The 24,556-nt window shown below is 36.6% G+C and overlaps 1 protein-coding gene across 1 annotated transcript; it reads right to left on the bottom strand.

Annotated features, from left to right (window-relative positions):
- Positions 1-7,847: 7,847 nt before the first annotated feature.
- On the bottom strand, positions 7,848-8,554 carry LOC115625484. The gene is made up of 4 exons (XM_030520532.1): positions 8,483-8,554; positions 8,375-8,413; positions 8,227-8,315; positions 7,848-8,166 (listed from the first exon to the last, which is right to left on the bottom strand). The coding sequence occupies exons 1-4, from the start codon at positions 8,552-8,554 to the stop codon at positions 7,848-7,850; spliced, it is 519 nt and encodes a 172-aa protein (XP_030376392.1).
- Positions 8,555-24,556: the final 16,002 nt, after the last annotated feature.

Consider the following 24,556-nt stretch of genomic DNA (forward strand, 5'->3'; position numbering starts at 1 on the left):
ATCCATGATTATATTTATCGCACCCAGAACCCCTTTCTCACTAAATTCAAGGGCGGAAAATGGTATAAGGAGGGGGAACCAATATTTTTTCCTTAAAAGCGGAACTTATGGCGTTGACAGGCTCTTTCTGGCCGCAAACCGCGACAATGAAGGACGTTGGATCTTGACCTGATCAAACGGACGCAACAGAGGATTGGAGTGCAGGTAGTGTTATAAGAAATTTTTAGGTGCGGGGACAAATTAATTTTTTTTTTTAAGTAAAATCGAGTAAATGTTTTAGTGTTTTCATAATCTGTGCATAAAATGTACAGGGTATATTTAGTTTACGGAAGTTGACAAATATAACAGGCAGAAGGAAGCGTGACAGTCCCCACAAAGTATATATATTCTTGACCAGCATGACAAGACGAGTCGATCTAGCCCTGCCTGTCCCTATGTTCACCTACTTAGATCTCAAAGACACCAAAAATTTGGAACAAAGATGCCTTACGTATGTACTCAGTCAGCGCAAGTTTGTTTTATTTTTTTAATTCACTCACAACTTTTGCAATTCCTTAAAGATTTCTTTCACAGTATCGTACTTATTATTATGTTATTGTCTTACTCATTTGTAAATGATGCAATTATCTATACTATTAATGAGATGAGTGAAATCTTGAAATTTGTCACAAACTTAGTTCAATTGTAAATACAGATTACAACAAGTTGATAACAATTAATGCGAGTGAACAAATACTGACGAAATAAGCTCGAAAAGATCTATAAACAGGTAAATAGCCATAAATTCACAAAATTGAAATGTCATTTATTATAAGTAATATATACAAATAGTCTCGTCAAGAATGAAATGCTAGAATTCTGCTAACCCAACTTTTAATCAAACCCCTTTTGAAGTATTTTAAATATATTAAGTAAATAAATATTAAGTAAATAAAATTGATAAAACAAATGAGTAATAAACAACAGAGCATCTATGGATGTTCGTTTTTAATTAAATAAAATGTCATCGGGCTTGTGTATAGTACATACTATATAGTATATGTATATTAATGTATGCAATGCAAAGGTGAACTAAAGCAACAACAACAAAAGCAACAACTGGCAAAACATGGACAGAGATTACATTAATGGCTATAACATTATTTACCATTTACCTAGCGCAAAAAACTAGTAATGGTTGCAAAATCAAAAAAAAGTACCCAAGATTCCTAAATTGCGTAAGTTTTGAAACGGCAGTAATAGCGAGAAAGTGGGGAGGGTGTATCAAAAAAGCATAACTGTGAATATCCAATTTGGTGCTTAGCTATTACACTTATCGATATCCTTTCACCCTTTGGGTACAGGGTATAAGACTTGCAATGGTTGTTATGCTTCAGCTTTTTATTAAATTATGCTGAAGGATAATAACTGCATCTTTTGATTTCACATTATACAAAAGTAAAGCTTCACATTAAGGATGTTAGAAACTGTAAAATATCAAATTGATTAACAAGTGGAGAAGCTAAAGTTGAGTGTCCCTACTTTGAAATACTCTGTGTAATAAAATTACATATGTATGTGTAGAATAATTATAGGAATTTGGAAAAATAAAACAAAATTCTAATATTACAAATAATTTTTTATCGACTTTACCTCCTTGGATATTCGAGCTGACGTAAAGAGTGTATAACTGAACGAACATTTACAAAGGAATTGTGTCTGTGTACATAAGGCATATTTCTGCAAATTTGTGTGTCTCTCTCTAGCTCTTATAGTCTCTGAGATCTAAGTACTTAGGTGTACATACGGACAGACGGAAATACAGGGCCAGATCGACTCGTCTTGTCATGCTGATTAAGAATAATTAAACTTTGTTGGGTCTCTCACGCCTCCTTCTGCCTGTTACATTTTTAGCTTCCCGAAAACTATAATAATACTTCACTTCTGGAATCGCCACCTTCTGTGTGTTGCATACATTTGCACTAAACTAGGACACCCTTTCACCCTTTGGGTAAAACTAATGTACAATGTAACTGTCTCAGAGAAACTCTAGGAAGGGCCAAAATTTAGTAGAGCGAGTCCGTATCTTGTATACCCTCGCCTCTCTCAGACACAGTCCATCCGTTGGCTGCAACAACCGTTATATAACATTTATTATATACTACAGTTAGATACATACAGACGGTTGTGTCTACATACAAAAATAAATTGGTTGCAAGTGCAGCGTTTTTTCCCCCCTTCGCTCAGAGTTGTTTTCAATGGGACTTAAAACGCAACTGCCTCGCAAAGAAACACAATGGCTGTAGCCTTTTTGGTGGTCAAGGTGGAATGAGAGGGAATGGCTGAGCGCACACGTAATTCTCATTAATCCTTTCATTTGGCGCACTAAGAGTTAAGCCCGCCGCCCACAGAATCGCCCATATTTAAAGTCACTCACAAAGCAGCCACCCAACGGAGCCGACAGCGACAACATTTAAACACTTAAGAGCTGGCAAGCGAAAATACCAGCTCGTTACAAATTACCTCGCTGAGGCTGCCTCTTGCCGCAGCGTCAATTGTCGCGGCATAATTCAATTATGGAGCCATGCACCCGGACCAGTTTTGCGCGGATAGCCACGAGCGGTTGGAAGTAGGCAGTAAAGTGTACGAACAGCATCGATGTGCTGTTATCCTATTTCAAAGTAAACATTTCGCCCATTTTTCCTTTTGCTAGAAAGTAACGAATCCGTCGGTAAAACCAACTGTAACGAAGTACAACTGATTGAGAGGTTTTGTGTCTTCCAATCTCTTCAAGTATCTGTTTCCACCCCCATATATTTTTTAATGAAATTCAAATTTAAGTAATTCCAACAACAACAAGAAGTAATAATAATTTATTTTCCCTTTTCTATTCAACTTTCCGTTTAATAAAGGTAGTGGGAGCTCAAAATGTTTGTTTTACCATTTACTTATGGATAACATGGGTACAGTCAGCTTAATTGTCGTACCTCGAAGACAAATTTAGCAAATTTCGTAGATTTTTTACCCAAAGCATACATTTAAAGGAAGTTATTTGTGAGAAGTAATTAATGTGTGTGTAATTTGCATTGTTGTCTTTCGCTTTGAATATATGCAAATATACTATATGTACAGCATATGTACTTTATAACAAATCATTTTGTTAAGTCAAATAGCAAAAATCATCAATTCCTTTGCCATGTGTAGGGCTTATGAGAGTCGGATGCGCGCGACACTAACTTTTTACTCGCTCTTCACAAAATTGGAAAAGGTTTAACTTTTGTTGTTCCAGGGCACGAGCTACAGCCACTACTACTGCCGTGACAAAATCCACCAAAATAAATGTTATCTAAAAATAGCACAAGGGCAAGGGCAACATAGCGAAACTAACGGCATAGCCTGCGGAATGTAAGAATAAAAACGTTAAAGAAGCTCACAGAGAATTTATGCGTTATAGAAGGCAGCTACACAACCTCAGACAATAATTTCCATTGTAACCTGAAAAGTCAAAACAAACAAATAAATAGGTTTTAATTCACTTCGCTTGATATTGAAATACTCTTATTCGTACATTTTATTCATTTTTTGGCAGCTACTCACTAAAAAAGGTGTAATAAAATTGGTGAGATATCACTACAGGGTACTACCGGAAAAATGTACAAAATTTAGATTTTATTAATAAAGCAATGGCCGAATAGTTTTACAATAACCAAGTACATTTATAAAGTATTGAGCATGTGCGAATTATTTCCTTAAAAATTCAAAACCCAGAAGAGTCAATTTTCCCAAATATGTGTTCCACACCAACTAATCTTAATGCTGATTAGGGATGCAGATGGACGAATCTGTACCCTTTCACCATTTGGTAATAAGGTATATGTAAAAATAGCGCAGGCAATGCGGACATTCTTACTGCTAGCCAAGTCGCAGTTAACATACTTATAGCAGACCGTTAGAGAAGACCAACTTATGCGGTGACTTTTGTCGTTAATAGTTCATAGCAATCACGTAGAACGAAAACTACTAACATGTCACAAAAAATCTTTTCTATGTGTTATTTGTGTGATTTCACTGCCACGCAATCCACAAAGATTTTTATATCCTCTATCTCACAGAACCTTTTCGTTGGTTGGTCAAAAGCGAACTAACTGATGAAATTCTCAGCAGATAAAAGGAAGCGATGGACTTGTTTTAATTTGAACATTTAGTAGTTTAAAGAAATATTTAGATATTTTTACTCATGTTAATGTGATTTTCCTCATTTCGTCAATCCTTGTCTTCAAATCAATACCCTTAAAAAGCAGCATAAACGAGTGTTATACTGGCTATTCCATTAAGAAACTAGAAGCAATTAGAGTATTAATTGCACATTATAGGCCCTTGAATTGACGAGGGCTATTTAGTGGTGTTTTGGTCTGTTTTGTGCATTTTCACTGGTAAATACTATATGTATATAAGCATAAAATTGTACGTCTACATACATATGTACATACATAAGTACATCCATCATTCTTTCAAAAAGGTATTCAAAAGAAATTTCTACTTTTAAATTTACATTCAAGAGTACAAAATCTAATTTTCTGCACCTTCGGGTTACTGTTGTGCCCTTTTTGTACTTTTGACGGAAAATTGCAAATGGTGTAAGTTTTTAAATATAAGTAAGGAAGCATAAATGGCCGTATATTATACACGTACTTATGGATATGCGTAGGTAGATCAGCAAGATGAAGGAAGTCCAAATCGCATTAATCCCTAAATGTTTCAAAAACTGAAACCAAACTGGATATGCATAATTACGTCGAATTTGGTGGTGTTGCATCACTCGTGGGTAGGGACTGGACCACGGATGACCAAATGTAAACTAAATATAAATATAAACTTTCTAATGATAGTACTGACACATGTATGTATGAATAATAATATATGAGTTTAATGCCAAAGCTGTATACCCTTCATATAGCTTCGACGCTGAAGAAGATACGTTTTTAGCTCGCTTTATTTATTTTATATATGTATGTATGTGTGTGGACAAACACACACACACACACACCCTCACATACAATAATATACTCACCTCACATTACTACGCTGCCTTCGATGCCGATTTTACATGCAACTGATTTACCTATTTTTGATGGGTTTTTCTTGTTTCGTTTAGTCTTCTTTTTGTTTTTGTTTTTACTCTGATGATAACACTCTACTGGTGGATTAGGAAAGGTGACGACACCAACAATAACAACAGAGCTGGCAAATTGCTTTGCACTGCACTTGACAGAAATTCTGTTTACGCGCACTTCGAGTATAAATACACGTTCACATGTACCATTTGTGTATGTGTGTGTAAAGCTATGTGTGTGTGTGTTGGTTATATGTAAATACGTCTGTATGAGTGTTAAGTTTTTCCGTTTGATTTTGTTTTTGCTTTTTTGTAATTCTTGTTGCCTCTCCAAATAACATACAACTCTTGATTGAATTACAGCACGAATGTTTTTTTATTTTTAATTCTGTTATTTTCTCACCTACGCGTTAATTTGATTATGCAAAATGCGCGAGGCTTCTAGCATTTTTGTTTCTCTTATTTTTGCTTTTCCACAACCGGCGGCAATTCCGCATACGCACCGTTTCTAGCACAACAGCGGGCGATAGCAGAGACTTCCCCAATTTCCGGCACGACCTTTTCACAGCACGGCGACAGCTTTTGCACTGAACGTCCAGCAGCAGAAAAAATGTAAGCGAGTAGCAACTTCCGTGCGGGGCTAAATTTTTCTGCTCTCTGGCCGGCGCTCGCTCTTGTGGTCTTGGCTCAGCAGCAGCAAAGCTCTCGTTTTCGTGTTGCTGTCGTTGCCTTGCTAATTTTGTGCCTTGACTTGCAGCGCTTCGGTGCTCGTGCTCCAGTTCGCTTTGGCGCCAGACATCAACTGTGCGTTGGCGTTCATGTGCTCGGCTTTGTTTACTGTTATTTAAGTTAGGCACACGCCGCTCGCTCCAACCGTATTTGGTCGCCGTATTTGCTCTTTTCGCTTGCTCTCACGCACTTTTCAGCTGGCTTTTGCTGCAAGTGTTGCCCAACCATTCAAATATTATATTTTCTAGTTTTTTTGAATTTTTTTGTCGATACACTGCGAAAAGTGAATTCTATCCACATGGATACCAATTTGGCTTATATAAATATATAAAACAGGTGGATGTATCAGGATTCTGTGCAGAGTTCTTTTGATAATAATGAGTGCCAATAGATTATTGTCGGCATAAAATTGAACTATAAATCTATTGCCATGCTTCTTTTTTTTTTAAATACGTATACAAAATTTTATTATTACATTTACAAGGGCTTTAATGCTGAACAGGCGCACATAAACAGGAAGTAGACCAACTGGCGAAATTGAAATTATGAATGTAAGCAAGAATCAGCTGTGGTTTGAAGATGCGTGCATAAACCTAACGGTACAATCTGAAATGCCAACAAACATTGTGTTTTCCTTTTGGTCATATATTTCACAACACATGGCTATACGATCCTTATTGGAAAATAAACACGCAATCGTCAGCAGTTGATTTGTCTTCGGCTTATTCATGCCTTAGAAGGATGTGTTTTTTAAGAGTCACCGTTTCTTGTGGTTTCCGGGAGATTACAGGAATATTTTTAATGGAAATAGAAATGCGTTTTCTGAGACTCTGGATCGGCAACTATAGGTGACGGCGGGTTTTCTATATATTTTGTAGAAGGGTTTAAAACTATTTAGAGCGGTGTTTCTGCTCATTTTCTAGCGGGTTTTCTATACATTTTTAGGGAATTTTATAGCGGTTCTACTAACCATTATCGTATTTCTACCCATATTATGTCTATTTAGAGCGGTTTTGTATCCATCTAGAATATTCTACCCTTTTTCAGTTTGGCTTGTAACTATTTATAATGAGTTTTATGGCCTTTTTAACTTTCTTGCTATTTTTAGCGGATTTTGTAGCGCGGTTTCTAGTCATTCTCAGAGGATTTTCCAACCATTTCCTACCTTGTCGTCTTTTCAATTTGCACAATTAAATACATTTGGAGTATATTTCAATATTATAATATGCATACATAAATCTATATTGGTCAACATCTACATACTTGTATTTAAAATGTGGGTTTAAGCCCATACAGTTGCATACGATACTTTTCATTGTGTTTCGGTGCTTTTACAGCAACTAAGTAATACTGTGCAATCAAAAAGTCTTAGTCTTCCATAAACGCACATTTAATTCCTGCGCATGCGCCGAAATGAAAAGCATCATTTTTATACCCTGTACCCACAGAGTAAAAGGGTATATTAGTTTCGTGTAGATGTACAAGTACTTACATGTAGCACAAAAAATGATGACAAGGCGAGTCGATCCGTCCGTCTGTCTGTATTAACGCGAGGATATCAGAAAGTATAAAAGCATAACGAATAACCAAATTTGGTATCCAGATTCTTCTAAATCGGAGAAAGGACAAGTTTATGGTTTTTTTCTGATCCATACCCTTCCCCACTCCCCGACAATTCACGATATTTAATAACTCAGTTTAATTCGTTTAATTAAAAAAAGAAAAAATTTGGTTTTTGTAGGAGGTGGGTATTTAAGAGTTGAGCCCACTCGACACTAGCATTCCATTATTGTTTTCTTTTTTTTTTTGGTTCAAGTTATTGATATACTAGCTGAAACAAAATAGTCGAGTGGTTCTAGCCGGTACAGCCAAATAAAAATGTTGGTTGTTTAATACAACGCAAATCTTTTCAAAGTATACTTTTTGGCTGGGAAAATAATTAATTGTGTTAGAATTTTTCATGTATGCGTATTTTATTTTTGTAAGCACTTTTATTTGTATCGCACCCACATTTCTACATTCCTACTCAAATAAACTCCGAATCATTGGCCAGCTCAGCATCGGGCTGTTGGGATGAGGAACTTCCCTCGGTTGTATCCTCCGACTGAGCTTCCGTTTCGCGCACCCCATCCTCACACACAGTCAAAGGCTTCCGCATCAGCAGCGGACGAGGTGTTCGCGGCAGAAATGTGTTGCAGATTGTCAAAATAGACTCGCAGGTGTCGGGCGCATTGGTGATCACGAATGCACAGCTCTGGATGACGTCGTGCGGTTGATTGTCCTGGTATTGAAACACAATGTGTTGCTCCTCGACGTTGCCTCGACTTACCACCTTACCGTGCAACCTGTGAACGAACAAGCTCGTTTTACAGTTTGACAATTTTACAAGACCCAGTTTCACGTACCCGATGGGCTGGCCTGCAATTTTCATTTGCACCTCCTCATATTTGCTCAAAACATAGTCGTACCGCTCCTTTACATCGCTCTCATCCATCTGCAAAAGTACAGAGCATCATAAATACGCATATCTCGGCCATCCTGAGACTTACTTACGTCCTCTATGCAGTGATGTGGGGGCAAGCAAATGCCGCTCTGTTGACAAATCGGACATTATCGGATATTATATTGAAATACATATATGGAGCCACTTTTTCAACTTACCACCCTTGCCATCGACATAACTAAAACCATAATTATAGTTTTACCTGCTCCGGTATCGAAAGCGCTCCACATGGTGTTCACAAATGATCTAAAGTAAGTATTATAAGCACTACGGCCCAGCTTCGCCAACTGAATAGCAGTGTCATTGCCATTGTTTGTGCCTAAACAACAAAACGCAAAGTGACGTCATAATATTTAGCAATTAAAATGTGTATAAATCTCAATCCAAAGCAACAATCGCAGCTAGTATTTCTGGCACGCCGAATATTACACACGCTAGTAACCGTCATTTATGGAGATTGTTCCCATGACAGGTTTATATGACACTGTTGTCCACTGTTTTCCCCAATTTGGATACGAATTTTCCATTATGCTATATTTCGGGTCCTTCTACTTCTCAAAGATATCAGTATTAAAATTCCTATTATAGGTCTACCGTTACTAATGCTATATAAAGTATCTAATTAACGATGATTCAAGGCAGTTTTACTTGGGACTGATTGATTTAGGGCAATGATTATTTTCTTAAATACACACATGTATGATTATATCGATAAGCTCCAGGTGAACTTTTTAAATTATTTCTTATTGCAGTTCTTTTCATAGAATCTAAGACCATTTTCTCCGACTGTTTTTATGGCAACTATGTATTGAGAGTGATGCGATTGGGTAATATACACGATTTTAATAGAGTAGTTACATAATCTATTATGCCTTTTTACCTTAACATGGAAATACAAATCAAATGCAAAACAAGCGGACGCACTCACTCTAAAACAAAAGCTCGTCTACCTACAGGTCTCTGGGCAGCTCACACGCTAAATATTACTCGAAAAGTTAATTGGCCGGAAAGATAATTCATTCAGAGTCACGTGCGCCACCAAACATGGTCAGAGTATACCTTATGCTAATGGTTCTTAAATATTAACCAAAATAAAACAATAAACAATATACAACTATATATATAACCCTACCCTACAATCTATCAATAAAAGAAAAACTAAACTTGGCATTTAGTACAAGCAACCCCCACCAAATAAATAAATTATAAGTTTACGTGTTTTGATGGGAACATGAGAGCTCTCAGACTTTGGTACACACGGTACTAGAAATCCATTCATGTCATTTGTTTATTTTAATGCCAAACTCCAAAAACTAATTATAAAATTGTATACCCCTGTACTATATTTCCTATTATATTGGAACAGTACATAAGCATATGTAAGCGTTTTAGTTTAATTATTTAATTAAAGTAATCAATTTAGTTTTAAATAAATATATGGAGAAATTTTAAGCAAATTCTTTATCAAAATGATAAGCCGAGTCGATATAGCGATGTCCTCCTGTTTGTATGAACGCAAGAATCTCAGAAAGGAAAATAACTTTCTAAAATATTGTTTTAATTATTTTTTTTTTAATCAGAATAAAAATACTTGTAAATGCTTGCCTCAAATCATCAAACCTCTGGCGCTGATTATCAGTAATGGCCGTTCTCCTGTCGACGAATCGAGCGGATTGAAGCGGATAAGAATAAAGTTGTGAATCACTTAATATTATAATTTCGAATAGAATCGTTGCTACCCTACATTCATTCAAATCTATTGACTGTGAAACAGACGAAGATGAAGCCACCAATTATCAAACTGATTTTTAAACTCCTTGGATATGTCTGGTATACCTTCACACAATTTACAACTAAAGGCTCGGTAGTCATCATACTTCGAAATCTAACCCAACCAAAATTATGCAATGGAACGCGCTTGGTGATCAGAAAACTGATGTGATTTAATGTGATTCAATGTGATTCACGCGACGATACTCACAGGAAAATTTTAAGATAAGTTAGTTCTCATTCCGAGGATTCCAGTGATCCCAACGAATATGCCCTTTGCGTTTAAACGAACTCAGTTCCCGATTCGTCTTTCCTTCGCCATGACGATTAACAAATCACAGGGCCAATCCTTGACTGTTTATGGTCCTTACTTAGAAAATCCATGTTATTCTCTCAGTCAGTTGTACTTGGCATGTCATCCACTTTATTTGTTTTTCAGTCATGTCTAGCTGACACGTGATTATTACTTTTTGATTTTTTTTTTTTCTTTTTTTTTTATTTCCTTTGTACTCCACTTGGGAGCTTAGGGCTACTACAAGGACATTTTTTTTCCAATCTTAACACTCTAACTTCTAGCCGTCTGCCTGGCTGTGTCCCATGTGGTGTTGTTGTTTCTGGGAGAATTCCTGAAGGGTGCATCCGCCGCCAGGTTGCCGTCTTTTTTTTTTTTTTTTTTTTTTTTAGGTCTGCCGATCCCGTCTGCTTCCTTGGGGGTTCCAGCGCCATCCTTGACATCAGACATCGAAGTAGTGGGAGTCCTTTTTTTGGATTCAGTTGTCTTGTAGTAGTTTCCATAATCATGTAGTTGTCAGTCGACCTGGTGATTGGCCAGATGCGACTTATCCCAGTGGTGGGGCTGCCACCTGTCGCCGCCGGGGAGAGACGTCTTGGGGGTTTAACTTTTTGATTAATTCTGTATTATTGTCTTAAAAAAGCAGTGAACTTAAAAATCATAAATTATGTTCAGCAAATCTGTAACACCAGAACCTTTCAAATCTCTTCTTGCCGGCGAATCAGACGATTCGAAATTAAATTTCGACAACAACAACAATAAGACGAACAACAAAAAAATACCGTCGATCTCACGCACTCCACGAAGTATTCTCGTATGCACGTATGTATATTCTTGATCAGGATAACAATACGAGTCGATATAGCCATGTCCATCTGTCCGTCTGTCTGTATGCATGAAAGGAGCTGGGATAACCAAATTTGGTATCAAGACTCTCCTAAGTCCGGAAAATGACCAGTTTATGCTTTTTTCTGGTGCATTCCTCCATTCCCTAGCTATTAGTGATTATCCCTAACTATCGTAATTCATGGAAATTTTATTCAAATTCAACGACTGCATTTAGTTATTGTGTGTGTTCTCATGTCAAGTTTCGTTACGTTATGTAAAATTGAAAGAAGTTGTAGCCATAAGTGCAACCTTATTTATAAATAAGGTATTAATTAATTAATAACAAAGTAAGTAACAAGGAAATCTGTTAAAACGGACTAGCTTCCAACACCCAAAGTAGTGAAATTGTTGCATCATATTATTAGAATATCGAAAGCAATATCTCTTTGGAACAATTGCACGACCTGGAGAGTGATTTTAGACAATGCATTGCAATGATCAATTTTGGAAATTATGATAAAGGACAACGGACATGTTCATTCAACTGTGGGACTTAGACGAAACAGTCCGACGTTCTTTTTATTCATATGCGTACATAGTTGGCTTTCAAGTCTGATGCTTAACCAACGATAACGCCTACCACACGACGGTTAAGGGCTCTTCTGCGGTTTAGGTTATTAGCTCTCCGGTTAGTAATTACATTGGTAACAACTCTTCGGTTAGTGTTCCCATTGCTAACAACTCCGCCGTTCGTTCGAACTCTGCGCACCACTTTAAAGCGAAGATTTGAAATGCGAATATTCTTCCGCCTTACTCCAGTCGAACCACTTGAAGAAGATGTCGTCGCTGAGTCTGCGGCTGTAGTTGTGGTTGTATCTGCGGCTGAAGTTGTAGTTGTGGTTGCTTCCGTTGTTGTTGTTGTCGTGGTTGTACATTCCGGGTCATTGGGCAAGGCGGTACAGTCTACGCAGTTAGGGTCGGTGGCGTCTTCGTCGCAAGTAACAGCCTCACTCCTAGGCATATTGGCAACGAGGTATATGGCCAGAAAGGCGCACAACATAATAGGGTTTATTGATCTCATTTCAAAGGCTATGCTTTTGAAAAAATCGGATGGCTTACTGACTCCATGCAGTCAGCGGATTCGGTTTTATAGCGATTTGTCAAAAATCTATTCTGTTTGCTTTAAAATTCTTACGCAAGCAGAAATCCAAAAACAAATTCGCAAATTTGCGCAGCTGTTCTCAAAACGATACTTTCCCAAATAATTTCCATATTTTTAAACGACATTTGTTAACTTGGAATATTCAGTTCTATTTACATTGAGAAAGGGAGCTTTATTTAATTTAAAGCATTGTTCGAAAATACTTCATATGCAGGGGTATTCAAAATTTAATCATATACAAGTATGTACTGCTCGCAGGTGTTGCTATGTATGTATATTTTACTTACAATTATAAGTTTATTTACCATATGCCTTTTTTCTGCCGATACTCTCTAAAGTTTTCAAACGAACTACCGAATAGCAACTAACTTTAGAACGTTCTGAGACCTTTTAGTTCAATAAATACTATCTATGGTAATACGTACATACATATGTGGACATATGTATATTTTAATGTTACCACACAAATGGACCTACTGGTTGCTATGATGATGGTGTCCATCTGAGTCTATGGGTCGTGTAGAGGTTAGTTACGGAATTTATACTAAAAAAAGAAAGGAATTCTAGGAGAAAAAATTAATTAAAAACTTTTAATTAATTTAATAAATTAATTACAGTAAATATAAAATATTCTATACTCGGACTTAGAAGAGTCTGGATACCAAGTTTGATTATTCTAGCTCTTATACTTTCTGAGACCCTTACGTTCATACGGACGGACAGACTTTTAGCCATCAGAATTGCTCTTGGACATTATTACTTATTTATCTCCTGCTCGTATATAAGTCCCTTCCTCAAATCCTAATGTTTATATTCACCATTCAGCCGCAATACATAGCGGAAATACATATTTAACATCACTTATGTGCGATAAAGATCACTTTATTGATTTAGCTGACCTTAATTTACCTTCCATAACGTGGTCCCGCTCTATTCAAAACGATTTCCTAAATTGTCTCTTGGATCTCTCTCTAAGCCAAATTCACAGTTTCAAAAACTACCGTGATTGATTTCATATTTGTGGACGATAGCCCAAGCTACAATGTACTACAAGTATATCTACTATCTTTCCACTCCCGAAAATCGCTACCATCCGACACTTCAAATTCTTTTCGAGCAAAACACGCGTCCTATTAAGACATTCGATGATTGTAAGGGGAAACGATATATAATAAGTTGTCATGTATTGACTGGTCATTCTTTGATTTATTAACAAATTTGGATGATGCCACAACCCTATTTTGCGAGACACTGTACAAGATTTTTAATGTCAAAATCCCCCTGATTAACCAGAGAGAATTCTACAGTAAAATACGACTTCACTCTCCTTTTCATGTTCTATGTTCTAATTATAATGAACTCCATATAATCTCGTCTAATCAATCCCCTAGGAATTGAAGCAGGAACATCTCCTTACATTTAACTACAGCATTAAATTTAACTAATTTAACAGCATTAAATACATGGATTACTAATCACTTGCACAGCGGCCTAATTCGGCGATTAAAATTCCCCTTTAAGGTAAGTACTCGATTGCTACATTGCTTTAATATTAAATTCTATGTTTTTAATGTTATACGATTTTTTTGGCAGTATTATTTCCTATTGATTTTCAAATAAATAAATATTACCTAGCCGTGGATCCAATCAGAAAAACTAAATTTTCTTCTCAGCAAATCAAGCTGCTCTTGCCCTTAGTCGATGACGCAAAAGAGAGCAAAGTCTAGCTTACTTAGCTTATGTATATGTAGTATGTTAGGCGAAAAGAATTCGATAAGTAAACGGCGACCTCCTCCTTTAGACTGTTGAAGTCCCGTAGGGAACCTTCCTTTTTTGGAACGCCCCTAGCAGCTTTTGCAGCCTACGCAGGTTCTTCTATCAAACTCTAGGTGGCGTGTTTTCACGCAATGTTTGTCAAACTATTAGTTTTGACAACAGCTTCGTGTACTTATTCTCTAGACAAAAGACAAACATTTATATTTAATAGGAAAGACATGTCACACATTTTCAAAGATTTATCCATCGCTTACAATTGTGCTACTTGTGCTACTTATAGATCAGAACATATAGATCAATGGTAATAAATTGAAGTTACCAAATCAGGTAAAATGCGAAGAGATCCAATTTACACCAATTCTGTGATCCAAGATCATTTGAACATAAGAAATAGGTAAGTAAATAATCCAGAGACCACAAATAATGAATTTTTTAAACGAAAAAATCATTCAGTTTTAGCAACTTTGAGAAGGCGAGGAGCTTACCAATATCCTTTTTTATGATTTTCTCTGTGTAGAGGTAACGAAATTCAAAATGGTGATGTTAAAAAAAGACGCTCGTTCAGTTTATTTGTATTACTTCTTGTATTATTCACAATTCCTTTTAGACTAAATTACGGATTTTTCTTATGGCTAGTGTAATGGGTAGAGAGACGCTAACGACGCGGGCAGCGCTCTTTTAGCTAACATCTGTAAACGACGGCCGCTGCTAACAGCTCCGTCTGTAGCTGCAGCAGAAGCAAACAGCGCTCAGCAGCGCAGAAACTATGCATTTTCACCATGATTTAAACATTTTAATTTTTATTATAGCCTGTACCCAAAGGGTGAAAGGCTATACTAGTTTTGTGCGCATGTATGTAACACACAGAAGGAGGCGTGGCAGACCCCACAAAGTATATATATTCTTGATCAGGATGAGAAGACGAGTCGATATAGCCATGTCCGTCTGACCGTCTGTCCGTCTGTCTGTATGAGCGCAAGGATCTCAGTAAGTACAAGAGCTAGGATAACCAAAATTGGTATCAAGGTTCCTATAAGCCCTAGGCAGAACGAGTTTGTTTATTTTTTCTGATACACCCCCCACTCCCCCGCAATTCGTATTTTTATAACTTATTCTTATAACTTCCGTAATTCTCGGAATTTTGAAATCAATTTTGGTAGGTACATCCAGTTAGTACTAACGTGTCCGTGTGCCAAATTTCATCATGATAGGTCAATTCTGAAAAAAGTTATAGCCATAAGTAAAATCGCTGCTAATGCGCTGCCTGCAGCTCTGTCGGCAGCGCTGCCCGCAGCTGTTGTTGTTGTTGCTGCTTTTGTTCAACTTTGTGCTGCATACATACACGCATATAAACACGCATAGGTACGTGATGTAAATATATGCTGTTTAAACTGAACATAAACATGTATTCTAAAAAAGCCAAAAATAATTACAATTTGAGGTTTATTTTTGATAAAAAAAAAAACCTACGGAATAATCATTATTAAATAAGTTTTATTTTTTGCTCAAAAAATAATAATTATTAATTAAGTTGAAAAGTAAAACTCAAAATTAATCATTAAGTAAGCGAATGAGCAAGGTTTAAAAATAATCAATGTGTTGTACTTTTTATAATAATACTTATAATGATTACAATCCCTGAAACAAACAATGCATCGCAAAGCCCCAAATCGCATATTTAAAATGATATAATTAAAGAACGAAACATATGTATGTATATTATAAATATTTCTAAGTATATTTCATTTCTAGAATAGCGCTTCATTCAACGCTTTTCCATACATACCTCTGTTTTCCTTTTGATGTCACAGGTAGCGATAATGTTTTTTAAATCCGATTTAGAATTTCAGAGTTCCGACCGGCCTTTGTAAAGAAATGGTCGTCACTAAAAGTTTGAACACAAAGCCAGATAATCTGGAAGCACCATAAACCTGCACTATTTGGTTATGCCAGTTACGGCCCACAAATTGACTAACCCACCAAGTGTTACATACGTATGTCTGTATGTACTTATGCGTCTTGGCTTTCCCTATTTTTCTGCATACATAAATATTGCAAAAACAATGGTAAATATGTATAGTATTTCTGTTTACATTTTAAGAGTGTATTATTCAATTGCGCATGAAGCTTGGTGATCAGAAAACTGATGTGATTTAATGTGATTCAATGTGATTCACGCGACGATACTCACAGGAAAATTTTAAGATAAGTTAGTTCTCATTCCGAGGATTCCAGTGATCCCAACGAATATGCCCTTTGCGTTTAAACGAACTCAGTTCCCGATTCGTCTTTCCTTCGCCATGACGATTAACAAATCACAGGGCCAATCCTTGACTGTTTATGGTCCTTACTTAGAAAATCCATGTTATTCTCTCAGTCAGTTGTACTTGGCATGTCATCCACTTTATTTGTTTTTCAGTCATGTCTAGCTGACACGTGATTATTACTTTTTGATTTTTTTTTTTTCTTTTTTTTTTATTTCCTTTGTACTCCACTTGGGAGCTTAGGGCTACTACAAGGACATTTTTTTTCCAATCTTAACACTCTAACTTCTAGCCGTCTGCCTGGCTGTGTCCCATGTGGTGTTGTTGTTTCTGGGAGAATTCCTGAAGGGTGCATCCGCCGCCAGGTTGCCGTCTTTTTTTTTTTTTTTTTTTTTTTTAGGTCTGCCGATCCCGTCTGCTTCCTTGGGGGTTCCAGCGCCATCCTTGACATCAGACATCGAAGTAGTGGGAGTCCTTTTTTTGGATTCAGTTGTCTTGTAGTAGTTTCCATAATCATGTAGTTGTCAGTCGACCTGGTGATTGGCCAGATGCGACTTATCCCAGTGGTGGGGCTGCCACCTGTCGCCGCCGGGGAGAGACGTCTTGGGGGTTTAACTTTTTGATTAATTCTGTATTATTGTCTTAAAAAAGCAGTGAACTTAAAAATCATAAATTATGTTCAGCAAATCTGTAACACCAGAACCTTTCAAATCTCTTCTTGCCGGCGAATCAGACGATTCGAAATTAAATTTCGACAACAACAACAATAAGACGAACAACAAAAAAATACCGTCGATCTCACGCACTCCACGAAGTATTCTCGTATGCACGTATGTATATTCTTGATCAGGATAACAATACGAGTCGATATAGCCATGTCCATCTGTCCGTCTGTCTGTATGCATGAAAGGAGCTGGGATAACCAAATTTGGTATCAAGACTCTCCTAAGTCCGGAAAATGACCAGTTTATGCTTTTTTCTGGTGCATTCCTCCATTCCCTAGCTATTAGTGATTATCCCTAACTATCGTAATTCATGGAAATTTTATTCAAATTCAACGACTGCATTTAGTTATTGTGTGTGTTCTCATGTCAAGTTTCGTTACGTTATGTAAAATTGAAAGAAGTTGTAGCCATAAGTGCAACCTTATTTATAAATAAGGTATTAATTAATTAATAACAAAGTAAGTAACAAGGAAATCTGTTAAAACGGACTAGCTTCCAACACCCAAAGTAGTGAAATTGTTGCATCATATTATTAGAATATCGAAAGCAATATCTCTTTGGAACAATTGCACGACCTGGAGAGTGATTTTAGACAATGCATTGCAATGATCAATTTTGGAAATTATGATAAAGGACAACGGACATGTTCATTCAACTGTGGGACTTAGACGAAACAGTCCGACGTTCTTTTTATTCATATGCGTACATAGTTGGCTTTCAAGTCTGATGCTTAACCAACGATAACGCCTACCACACGACGGTTAAGGGCTCTTCTGCGGTTTAGGTTATTAGCTCTCCGGTTAGTAATTACATTGGTAACAACTCTTCGGTTAGTGTTCCCATTGCTAACAACTCCGCCGTTCGTTCGAACTCTGCGCACCACTTTAAAGCGAAGATTTGAAATGCGAATATTCTTCCGCCTTACTCCAGTCGAACCACTTGAAGAAGATGTCGTCGCTGAGTCTGCGGCTGTAGTTGTGGTTGTATCTGCGGCTGAAGTTGTAGTTGTGGTTGCTTCCGTTGTTGTTGTTGTCGTGGTTGTACATTCCGGGTCATTGGGCAAGGCGGTACAGTCTACGCAGTTAGGGTCGGTGGCGTCTTCGTCGCAAGTAACAGCCTCACTCCTAGGCATATTGGCAACGAGGTATATGGCCAGAAAGGCGCACAACATAATAGGGTTTATTGATCTCATTTCAAAGGCTATGCTTTTGAAAAAATCGGATGGCTTACTGACTCCATGCAGTCAGCGGATTCGGTTTTATAGCGATTTGTCAAAAATCTATTCTGTTTGCTTTAAAATTCTTACGCAAGCAGAAATCCAAAAACAAATTCGCAAATTTGCGCAGCTGTTCTCAAAACGATACTTTCCCAAATAATTTCCATATTTTTAAACGACATTTGTTAACTTGGAATATTCAGTTCTATTTACATTGAGAAAGGGAGCTTTATTTAATTTAAAGCATTGTTCGAAAATACTTCATATGCAGGGGTATTCAAAATTTAATCATATACAAGTATGTACTGCTCGCAGGTGTTGCTATGTATGTATATTTTACTTACAATTATAAGTTTATTTACCATATGCCTTTTTTCTGCCGATACTCTCTAAAGTTTTCAAACGAACTACCGAATAGCAACTAACTTTAGAACGTTCTGAGACCTTTTAGTTCAATAAATACTATCTATGGTAATACGTACATACATATGTGGACATATGTATATTTTAATGTTACCACACAAATGGACCTACTGGTTGCTATGATGATGGTGTCCATCTGAGTCTATGGGTCGTGTAGAGGTTAGTTACGGAATTTATACTAAAAAAAGAAAGGAATTCTAGGAGAAAAAATTAATTAAAAACTTTTAATTAATTTAATAAATTAATTACAGTAAATATAAAATATTCTATACTCGGACTTAGAAGAGTCTGGATACCAAGTTTGATTATTCTAGCTCTTATACTTTCTGAGACCCTTACGTTCATACGGACGGACAGACTTTTAGCCATCAGAATTGCTCTTGGACATTATTACTTATTTATCTCCTGCTCGTATATAAGTCCCTTCCTCAAATCCTAATGTTTATATTCACCATTCAGCCGCAATACATAGCGGAAATACATATTTAACATCACTTATGTGCGATAAAGATCACTTTATTGATTTAGCTGACCTTAATTTACCTTCCATAACGTGGTCCCGCTCTATTCAAAACGATTTCCTAAATTGTCTCTTGGATCTCTCTCTAAGCCAAATTCACAGTTTCAAAAACTACCGTGATTGATTTCATATTTGTGGACGATAGCCCAAGCTACAATGTACTACAAGTATATCTACTATCTTTCCACTCCCGAAAATCGCTACCATCCGACACTTCAAATTCTTTTCGAGCAAAACACGCGTCCTATTAAGACATTCGATGATTGTAAGGGGAAACGATATATAATAAGTTGTCATGTATTGACTGGTCATTCTTTGATTTATTAACAAATTTGGATGATGCCACAACCCTATTTTGCGAGACACTGTACAAGATTTTTAATGTCAAAATCCCCCTGATTAACCAGAGAGAATTCTACAGTAAAATACGACTTCACTCTCCTTTTCATGTTCTATGTTCTAATTATAATGAACTCCATATAATCTCGTCTAATCAATCCCCTAGGAATTGAAGCAGGAACATCTCCTTACATTTAACTACAGCATTAAATTTAACTAATTTAACAGCATTAAATACATGGATTACTAATCACTTGCACAGCGGCCTAATTCGGCGATTAAAATTCCCCTTTAAGGTAAGTACTCGATTGCTACATTGCTTTAATATTAAATTCTATGTTTTTAATGTTATACGATTTTTTTAGCAGTATTATTTCCTATTGATTTTCAAATAAATAAATATTACCTAGCCGTGGATCCAATCAGAAAAACTAAATTTTCTTCTCAGCAAATCAAGCTGCTCTTGCCCTTAGTCGATGACGCAAAAGAGAGCAAAGTCTAGCTTACTTAGCTTATGTATATGTAGTATGTTAGGCGAAAAGAATTCGATAAGTAAACGGCGACCTCCTCCTTTAGACTGTTGAAGTCCCGTAGGGAACCTTCCTTTTTTGGAACGCCCCTAGCAGCTTTTGCAGCCTACGCAGGTTCTTCTATCAAACTCTAGGTGGCGTGTTTTCACGCAATGTTTGTCAAACTATTAGTTTTGACAACAGCTTCGTGTACTTATTCTCTAGACAAAAGACAAACATTTATATTTAATAGGAAAGACATGTCACACATTTTCAAAGATTTATCCATCGCTTACAATTGTGCTACTTGTGCTACTTATAGATCAGAACATATAGATCAATGGTAATAAATTGAAGTTACCAAATCAGGTAAAATGCGAAGAGATCCAATTTACACCAATTCTGTGATCCAAGATCATTTGAACATAAGAAATAGGTAAGTAAATAATCCAGAGACCACAAATAATGAATTTTTTAAACGAAAAAATCATTCAGTTTTAGCAACTTTGAGAAGGCGAGGAGCTTACCAATATCCTTTTTTATGATTTTCTCTGTGTAGAGGTAACGAAATTCAAAATGGTGATGTTAAAAAAAGACGCTCGTTCAGTTTATTTGTATTACTTCTTGTATTATTCACAATTCCTTTTAGACTAAATTACGGATTTTTCTTATGGCTAGTGTAATGGGTAGAGAGACGCTAACGACGCGGGCAGCGCTCTTTTAGCTAACATCTGTAAACGACGGCCGCTGCTAACAGCTCCGTCTGTAGCTGCAGCAGAAGCAAACAGCGCTCAGCAGCGCAGAAACTATGCATTTTCACCATGATTTAAACATTTTAATTTTTATTATAGCCTGTACCCAAAGGGTGAAAGGCTATACTAGTTTTGTGCGCATGTATGTAACACACAGAAGGAGGCGTGGCAGACCCCACAAAGTATATATATTCTTGATCAGGATGAGAAGACGAGTCGATATAGCCATGTCCGTCTGACCGTCTGTCCGTCTGTCTGTATGAGCGCAAGGATCTCAGTAAGTACAAGAGCTAGGATAACCAAAATTGGTATCAAGGTTCCTATAAGCCCTAGGCAGAACGAGTTTGTTTATTTTTTCTGATACACCCCCCACTCCCCCGCAATTCGTATTTTTATAACTTATTCTTATAACTTCCGTAATTCTCGGAATTTTGAAATCAATTTTGGTAGGTACATCCAGTTAGTACTAACGTGTCCGTGTGCCAAATTTCATCATGATAGGTCAATTCTGAAAAAAGTTATAGCCATAAGTAAAATCGCTGCTAATGCGCTGCCTGCAGCTCTGTCGGCAGCGCTGCCCGCAGCTGTTGTTGTTGTTGCTGCTTTTGTTCAACTTTGTGCTGCATACATACACGCATATAAACACGCATAGGTACGTGATGTAAATATATGCTGTTTAAACTGAACATAAACATGTATTCTAATTTAATTTAATTAATTATTTTAATTAATTAATTCATTCATTTTTTTAATAATTTAATTTTTTTTTAATTTTTTTTTTTTTTAATTTTTCCTTTTTGTGGAGAGTACAGGCTATTTTACTGTCGGGCTTGCTCGACTGTAGCGTTCTATCTTGTTTATTCTCTAACAATTTAATTATTAATTTTGAGGTTTACAACTTTACAACTTAACTGATAATCATTATTCTTGAATTAAAAAAAAAAAAACTCAAGCTGCAATTTTGCCTGAAAATATTATTTTTAGGACGTTGTTTTTAGGCCAAAGCCGTACTATAGGGGTTCGTCATATAAATAAATGTTGACCTTTTTCCATATGAAAAAAGCCAAAAATAATTACAATTTGAGGTTTATTTTTGATAAAAAAAAAAACCTACGGAATAATCATTATTAAATAAGTTTTATTTTTTGCTCAAAAAATAATAATTATTAATTAAGTTGAAAAGTAAAACTCAAAATTAATCATTAAGTAAGCGAATGAGCAAGGTTTAAAAATAATCAATGTGTTGTACTTTTTATAATAATACTTATAATGATTACAATCCCTGAAACAAACAATGCATCGCAAAGCCCCAAATCGCATATTTAAAATGATATAATTAAAGAACGAAACATATGTATGTATATTATAAATATTTCTAAGTATATTTCATTTCTAGAATAGCGCTTCATTCAACGCTTTTCCATACATACCTCTGTTTTCCTTTTGATGTCACAGGTAGCGATAATGTTTTTTAAATCCGATTTAGAATTTCAGAGTTCCGACCGGCCTTTGTAAAGAAATGGTCGTCACTAAAAGTTTGAACACAAAGCCAGATAATCTGGAAGCACCATAAACCTGCACTATTTGGTTATGCCAGTTACGGCCCACAAATTGACTAACCCACCAAGTGTTACATACGTATGTCTGTATGTACTTATGCGTCTTGGCTTTCCCTATTTTTCTGCATACATAAATATTGCAAAAACAATGGTAAATATGTATAGTATTTCTGTTTACATTTTAAGAGTGTATTATTCAATTGCGCATGAAGCAGGTGTACTAACGAACAATGCCTTCAATTAATTAAAGCTCTTTTTCTCAGACTCAACGCATTTGAGATTTGGTATAGAATAAAAACTGAATATTCTAATACTATTACGCATGTTTCATAACAACATTTTGGGAAAGTATCGTTTTAGAAACAGCTGCGCAAATTTGCGAATTTGTTTTTGGATGACTGCTTGCGTAAGATTTTTAATCCAACAGAATACATTTTTGCCAAATCGCTATAAAACGGAACCCGCTAGCTGCATGAAGTTAGTAAGCCATCCGACTCTTTCGAAGCATAGCCCCTGCAATGAGATCCATCAACACTATTTTGTTCTGCTCCTTTTTGGCCATATACCTCGTTGCCAATTTGCCGAGCAGTGAGGCTGTTACTTGCGACGAAGACGCCACCGACCCTGACTGCGTAGACTGTACCGCCTTGCCCGATGACCCAGAATGTACAACCACGACAACAACAACAACGGAAGCAACCACAACTACAACTTCAGCCGCAGATACAACCACAACTACAGCCGCAGACTCAGCGACGACATCTTCTTCAAGTGGTTCGACTGGAGTAAGGCGGAAGAATATTCGCATTTCAAATCTTCGCTTTAAAGTGGTGCGCAGAGTTCGAACAAATGGCGCAGGAGTTAGCAATGGAAGTACTAACCAAAGAAGAGTCTCTAACGGTCGCGTTGTAGGCGTTATTGTTGGCTAAGCAGGAGAATTTGAAATTTGTAAATTAAAAAAATAAAACTCAACTGAAAACTCAATCTATCCGATCAATCTATTCATTTTCGATAATCAAAATCAAGTGGAAACCTACAGTCGGGTGTCCCGACTTTGAAATACTCTGTACCTGTATGTGTACAAGAATTTGAGCAATTAAAAAAAAAAATTAATTCAAAAAGAAGTATACGCGTACTATAAAAGGTGTTTAACTGCATATTTACACAGGAATTGTGGCTATGAGTCTACGCGTGTCTGTGCAGAGCAGCAACAGAGCATGGCAGAGATTACAACATAAACATTCAAATAATTACGGGAGAAAATCACTAATTGCTTGGGAAAAGGGGGAAGGAGGTTTAATTCCGAAATACATTTATTCTGCATCTTGAGCTGCAATATTGGTCTCTATAGCTCTTATAGTCTCCGAAAATCCCCTTTAGGGTGAAAGGGGGCGGTATCAACAAAATAAAACAAATTCGTAAAGCCTACACACATAGGGCATCTGTGTACAAAATTTGCTGTGTCATACGAGCGGGGAGACAAGCAGACAGGGATAGAAAGACTCGTCTTTTCATGCAGTTACATTTTTCACCTCCCGCAAACTTAATATACTCTTGTACATTTCATGTACATTACCTTGAGAGAGTTCTTATACAATGATCAATTCTGAAAATTGTGATAAAGGACAACGAACTGCAAGGCAAAATATCATAATAATATAATATCATAGTGCTGAATCAAGTTTGGAACTTTAAGTACAATTAGACATTATTTTTATTTCTACAAAGTTTGCTTTAAATTTCTCATGCTTAGCCAACAACAACCGTTAGAGACTCTTCTCTGGTTAGTATTTCCATTGTTAACTCCTTAGCCGTTGGTTCGAACTCTCCGCACCACTCTAAACTGAAGATTGGAAATGCGAACATTCTTTCGTCTTACTCCAGTGGAACCACTTGAAGATGATGTCGTCGCAGCGCCTGGGGCTGTAGTTGTGGTTGTAGCAGAACAAAATAGTGTTGATGGATCTCATTGCAGGGACTAAGCTTCAAAAGAATCGGATGGCTTACTGACTCAATGAAGCTAACGGGTTTCGTTTTATAGCGATTAGTTGGCCTAAAATTCTTAGGCAAGCAGTCCCCCAAAAACAAATCCGCAAA

The sequence above is a fragment of the Scaptodrosophila lebanonensis genome, unplaced genomic scaffold (assembly GCF_003285725.1).
Source record: "Scaptodrosophila lebanonensis strain 11010-0011.00,11010-0021.00 unplaced genomic scaffold, SlebRS2 tig00000072-arrow-pilon, whole genome shotgun sequence".
NCBI classification, from domain to species: Eukaryota; Metazoa; Arthropoda; class Insecta; order Diptera; family Drosophilidae; genus Scaptodrosophila; species Scaptodrosophila lebanonensis.